General features: G+C 51.3%; 1 protein-coding gene across 2 annotated transcripts in view; it reads left to right on the forward strand.

Moving 5' to 3' along the window:
* The first annotated feature begins 1 nt into the window (after position 1).
* The window catches only part of ZFAND2A (zinc finger, AN1-type domain 2A), a 7,838-nt gene continuing 2,106 nt past the window's right edge, over positions 2–5,733 (forward strand). For both annotated transcript variants that reach the window (XM_011977553.1, XM_011977554.1), the window contains exons 1-4: positions 2–160; positions 1,538–1,637; positions 2,051–2,145; positions 4,090–4,221. In XM_011977553.1, coding sequence (XP_011832943.1) covers positions 1,583–1,637; positions 2,051–2,145; positions 4,090–4,221 — 282 coding nt within the window. In that variant the 5' untranslated portion in view covers positions 2–160; positions 1,538–1,582. The remainder of the gene's footprint in view (positions 161–1,537; positions 1,638–2,050; positions 2,146–4,089; positions 4,222–5,733) is intronic.

Here is a 5,733-nt window from a genome sequence, read left to right on the forward strand (position 1 = left end):
GCGCTTTGCTGTGGGCGTAGGTGTGCGTCCCACAGCGTCTCGGTTCCAGTGTCGAGGTTCTTTCTGCTTTGCTACCCGGAGCCGACTACGAAGGAGGACATCTGCGTTTCTGTCTCCTCCATCTGTTACCGCAGCTGCCTGGGTCCCGCACGAGAGCTAGGTACGGGGCCGGGATTACGCTGTCCCCCGGGGCCAAGGTCTGCCGGGGGTCGGGCCTGGCAGGGGAGGTCAGGCTGTTCGGGGGTTCGGCCTGTCTGTTGAGAGTCCGGCTGTTTGCTGGGAACCGGGCTTGCTGAGGGTCTGGCTGTCTGTTGGGGGCCGGGCCTGCCGGGGGTCTGGCGGTTGGGGGTCCGGCCTGTCTGCTGGGGGCCGGGCCTGCCATTGGGGCCGTAGTACCGAGTCGGACGGGATCGTTAACTCGCCAGCCGAGCGACAGCCACGTAGAAGTGTCTGTTTTCTTGCTACATGCCCGGCCCGCCAGAGTAGGGTGTTGGCTTCTTCGGACGGCTGTTGTGAGTCCAGAACAAAATCATTTGGGGATTCACATCAAATCCTTGTGAATTCCTTGAACAGAACAATTTTGGAACGCTTGCTGTGTGTCGGGCACGGGGAGCTAATAATAAAGCAGCTGATCCGTAATTGGAAACTGTGGGCGAATATGGGCAGGGAAAGAACTAATGGGCACCTTGAGTAGCGGGTGTGTAACTTAGAGGGAACTGGGGAGGCTTGGAGTGGCTTTAAACCGAGGCAGGAGGGGATGTGTAGACGTTTGCTGTGGGCGAGAGTGTTCCAGTTACAGGGGACAGCCTAGGAGGCCTCCAGGAGGGTGGAGAGAGCTGATGGGAAGGTCAGGAAAAGGCCCCGGGAGGGCTAGTCGTGGGTACTAGATGACGGGAACCTCGTGAACCCCAGGAAAAGGCCCCAGGAGGGCTATTGGGTACTAGATCATAGAGGGGACCTCGTGAACCCCTTGATTCTCTCTTCAGTGCAGCAGTTTCACCAGCTGTTTGCCTGTTTTCCATGGTGACTTAACAGCTTGAGCTTCTCCCTGATAACTCCAGGTTGATGTCATCGAGGAATAAGTTCACAGACTCAGTGCCTAAGGGAGTTGGAGAGGCGAGGGACAGAGTTAAATCTCCTCTGGATAATGGAGTCAGCTAACGTGATTTAGCACCTAGTAACAGAGTTTTGTTTATGTCAACAAGTATATTCCATGGATAAAATTGTGACTTAAAATTCACCAGAATCGTAATCATCACTGGCAGCTGTGTGAATTGGCTCTCGCCCCTCTCAGTGTGAGTTGAAATAGAAACCCGAGTTCAAGGAGTGCTTCATAGACTAGGAATTAAAAGGCTAGAAAGGAGTCCGTGTCTCTTAATGGGATTAATTACGAATGGCCGACACCTGGTATTTGTACTCAAACTCCATTGAACGCTCCCCACACAGCGCGTTTGTTGACTTTCATTAGCTATAAATTGTAAATCCTGGTGACTGAAGGGCAGTCCAGCTTTCCTCCTAACTATTCTAATTCTCGTAGGTGATACTTAACTGTGCCCTCAGCGTTTTGAGCACTGTTCTCATAATGGAGTTTCCTGATTTGGGGAAGCATTGCTCAGAAAAAACTTGCAAGCAGCTAGGTAAGTACTTTTTAAGAGACTTAATGGAAAATGGTATTTTGTTGGGGGGAAGCTGACTGTTATGTTAATTAGCTGATAATTGTGTCTTGGCCTTCCTGGCTTTTCAGTATTGGGAACTGCGCTGGTGCGGGTTCTGTTGGACACTTAGCATCCACCACAGGCAGGGTGCAGGGGTGCAGGCTGGCAGGGCTGAGTGGATCCAGTGTGCTGCTTGAGTACTTGCAATGCCTCAGGCCATGGGGTCTCTCTCTAGAAGACAGCCTGACCCTGGGATTGTTTTCGCATGTGTGGGCCTTGAGGACCTATCCATCTTATAAGCCTGAAGCACTCAGTGTAGGTAAACACTTTGATAGTCCCTTCTAGAATTATTTTGTTCCAGTCTTTAAAACACTTCCCTGTTTTTTGTGTTTTAGATTTTCTTCCAGTAAAATGTGATGCGTGTAAACAAGATTTCTGTAAAGATCATTTTACATATGCTGCACATAAGTGTCCGTTTGCATTCCAGAAGGTAATTCATTCTTGATTCAAAAGATTCTCATCTTCACTGTCTGAAACTGCACCGTCTTGCTGGTATGGTAGGACTAGCCACGCGTGGCTAACTCAGTGAAACTTAAATTTTAAAATGCGGTTTCTCAATCCCACTAGCCTTGTTTCACGTGCCCGCTGTTAGGCAGTACAGATGAACATTTCTGCCCTCACAGGTCTTTCTGTTGGATGACTCTCAGGCAACTGAGATCTTATTGTCAGGGACTCATGGAGTCACTTAGTTGTAACCTTGTGTTCCAGGCTTACTTAAGATGTTCAAGGGCTGGGCGCGGTGGCTCACGCCTGTAATCCCAGCACGTTGGGAGGCCGAGACGGGCGGATCACGAGGTCAGGAGATCGAGACCATCCTGGCTAACACGGTGAAACCCCGCTTCTACTAAAAAAATTCAAAAAACTAGCCGGGTATGGTGGCGGGCGCCTGTAGTCCCAGCTACTCGGGAGGCTGAGGCAGGAGAATAGTGTGAACCCAGGAGGCGGAGCTTGCAGTGAGCTGAGATCCAACCACTGCACTCCAGCCTGGGCGACAGAGCAAGACTCCATCTCAAAAAAAAAAAAAAAGGATGTTCAAATACATGGTTCCTTTGATCCGTTACACCATAGCTGTGTCTTCACGGGATGCAAGAGAGGTTTTAATAGTTGACTTGGAAGCCAATCAGGAAGGCAGTAAATATGCTTATTTATTTGAATAACTGCAGCCTTGACGTCGTATTTTGGTGACTGCCAGAGTACACAGTAGAAACTGAAAGAGGACTCTAAGGACATGAGCTTGCCCCCGAGTCCAGAGGTTTGAGACTTCTGTTGTTGACTTTTCAGATGGTTCCCAGCCCATGTTCGCTTTGTCTCTGGTTAGGTCACAGGTCGTTTTGGTGAACTCTGCCGCTTGACCCTGGTGGCGGTGGTAATGTGGGTGGCCCAGCATTCTGTGCTCTGACCAGTGTTGGCCAGGGTCTGACCCTCCAGCCATTTTTAGGTCATCACCGAGGGTAGGGAGAGTGACTCACATTCCCTGCGTTTACTAGGCACGGATGACTAAGCCAGACTGCCCAGCGTGTCTTCCCACTGCCCCTTCCTGCCCCGGCATGGGCGGGGTCTGGCTGGAGACCGTTTACTAATACTTTATTTCTTCATTTGACCAAATGAGGGAGCACCACCACCTGTGACTCTCCCAGCTCGGGCTGCAGATAATTAAGGTGTGCCCATAATTCCATGATCACCTGTCACCCGTTTGATGTCGGTTGCCACCTCAGTTTTCTCATTGGCCTTTCCATCAACTCCTGTCCTGGCTCAGGTTTTTAGCCTTGCTGGGCCTTAGCTGCTGGGCGGTCCTCCCCTCCAGAGCCCCCAGCTCAGGTTTTTAGCCTTGCTGGGCCTTCAGCTGCTGGGCGGTCCACCCCTCAGAGCACCTGCAACCTTTGCCTGCCAGTGACGGTTGTTAGTGCCTGGGAGCTCGCCCTGGTTACACGTGGCCTCATCTGGGCACAAACAACTTTCCAGGTACATAGAAGCTGCCGGGAAACCGCAGAGGGGATCAGGCCGTTGGTGATTGAGGGGAGCTGGAGGGTCTTTGTGGTCTGTGTTTCCCTCCATCTCCTCCCTGTGGAGGCGTCTGGGCAGGCTCTGCTCTCACCTGGGCGATGCCAGCCTGAGATGGCCCCAGTTGGTTTCTGCAGGCAGCTGAAGTCCATTCGTTGAAATTTCACTAGACTCCTTAGGGCAGCTGATGCCCACATTCTAGAGATGGCTGCCACTAATCCATGACCCAACGATGCTTTGTTGTCAGAGGGCTCGGGAGACCAGTTTTTGTACTCTGTGTTTAAGTGTGTGCCGCGCAGGAGTACCCGTTTAAAACTTTTGTGAGTGTAGGTTGTATGAGTCTCAGATGCCATCTTACCTTTGTTGTTTTTAGGATGTTCAGGTCCCGGTATGCCCACTCTGTAATACTCCCATCCCAGTGAAAAAGGGCCAGATACCAGACGTGGTGGTTAGCGATCACATTGACAGAGACTGTGACTCTCATCCTGGGAAGAAGAAAGAGAAGGTAAGGACAGAGCCCACTTCAGTTCCTTCATCCGAGAAGCCTGGTTTTTCCTTGGGAAGAGTCAGTTTTCTACCTGAAAATTAGTCTCAATAGTTGATATACAAAGTAGAAAAGTTGTGACCTAAGGCTGCATTGTCCCTGTGCTAAACTGCGAGCGGCCTGAGTTTTGAGTTTTATAAATGTTCTTTAATATGAGGGATCCCAGGTCAGGTTCGTCGTTCTTGACTGGAATTTACTAGTTTACCTCCTGAGATGGAGAATTCACATGGCTTTCTAGATCCATTCTGTTCATGTGCGTTTCGTTTCTTTTTTTTGTTTTCTTTTTTTGAGACAGAGTCTCGCTCTGTCACCCAGGCTGGAGTGCAGTGGTGCCGTCTTGGCTCACCGCAACCTCCGCCTCCTGGGTTCAAGCGATTCTCATGCCTCAGCCTCCCGAGTAGCTGGGACTACAGGTGTATGCCACACATCCAGCTAATTTTTGTATTTTTAGCAGAGACAGGGTTTCACTGTGTTGGCCAGGCTGGTCCTGGAACTCCTGACCTCATGGTCTGCCTGCCTCAGCCTCCCAAAGTGCTGAGATTATAGGCGTGAGCCACCACACCCAGCTCAAGGAGCTTCTCTAGGGAGCTGGCTACTGTCAGGCTTAATCTGTTCCTAGTCACGGGTCCTGGTTGGTGGTTACAAACTATCTTAGTATATGATGTTCAGTACTTTACAATTATATTACCATAAACCAAGTAACTCTTAGTCTCAAACCTAGAGAATAAAATCGGTGTTCCTTAGTCTGCCACACAAAACCCTCTGTACGGAAGCTTGCTCTGGTCCCCCCCTTTCTGGCCCTGTCTGGTTCCCCCTGCTGTGGCTGTGTCCTGGGACCCTCAGCCTTTGGAGGTCTCTTAAGCCTGTGAGACACCACAGCTCCCTCTGGCGTACCCACTTCTCCCACACGACACAGTTTCCCTTGGTGGGGGCTCACCTAGCACTGCCCTAAGGCCCCCGCACAGGTGTGCCCTCCAGGCTGCTGCTGGCCCACTCTGCTCCCGCCCTTGTGGCGGGCATGGTCTGTTCTGCCTGCATCCCTGCATGGGTCCCTCCTGCATGGTCGCTCAGCATGGCCATGCCTGCCTGCCTTGACCGGAGGGCCACCCCCGGCTGCTGGAACCCTCCCCACTCTGCTTGCCGCCTTCCCCTTTTGGAGTTCTGACTCCTAGGAATTTACATGGCTGCCTACACCCTGGCGCCAAAAAAAAAAAAACCACTGGGTACAGGGACATGATAGATATTTTTCTTGATGGGGACAACCTCCCCTGTCCCAGAGCTCCTGGAGCCAGTGCCTCTGTGGGGCTTGCCTGTCACCCGTGCTTGGCCTCCTTCCCTCCTGCTGCCTGCTTCCTGGCTACTGCTGTCTGTTGTCCTCCCAGCAGCCCCTCCGGGCCATCTTCATGGGAATCCCAGCTTCAATGCTGGCTTTTCTTTTTTTTTTTTTTTTTTTTTTTTTTTTTTTTTTTTTTT

This window comes from Mandrillus leucophaeus, unplaced genomic scaffold (genome assembly GCF_000951045.1).
Source record: "Mandrillus leucophaeus isolate KB7577 unplaced genomic scaffold, Mleu.le_1.0 Scaffold180, whole genome shotgun sequence".
Classification (NCBI taxonomy): Eukaryota; Metazoa; Chordata; class Mammalia; order Primates; family Cercopithecidae; genus Mandrillus; species Mandrillus leucophaeus.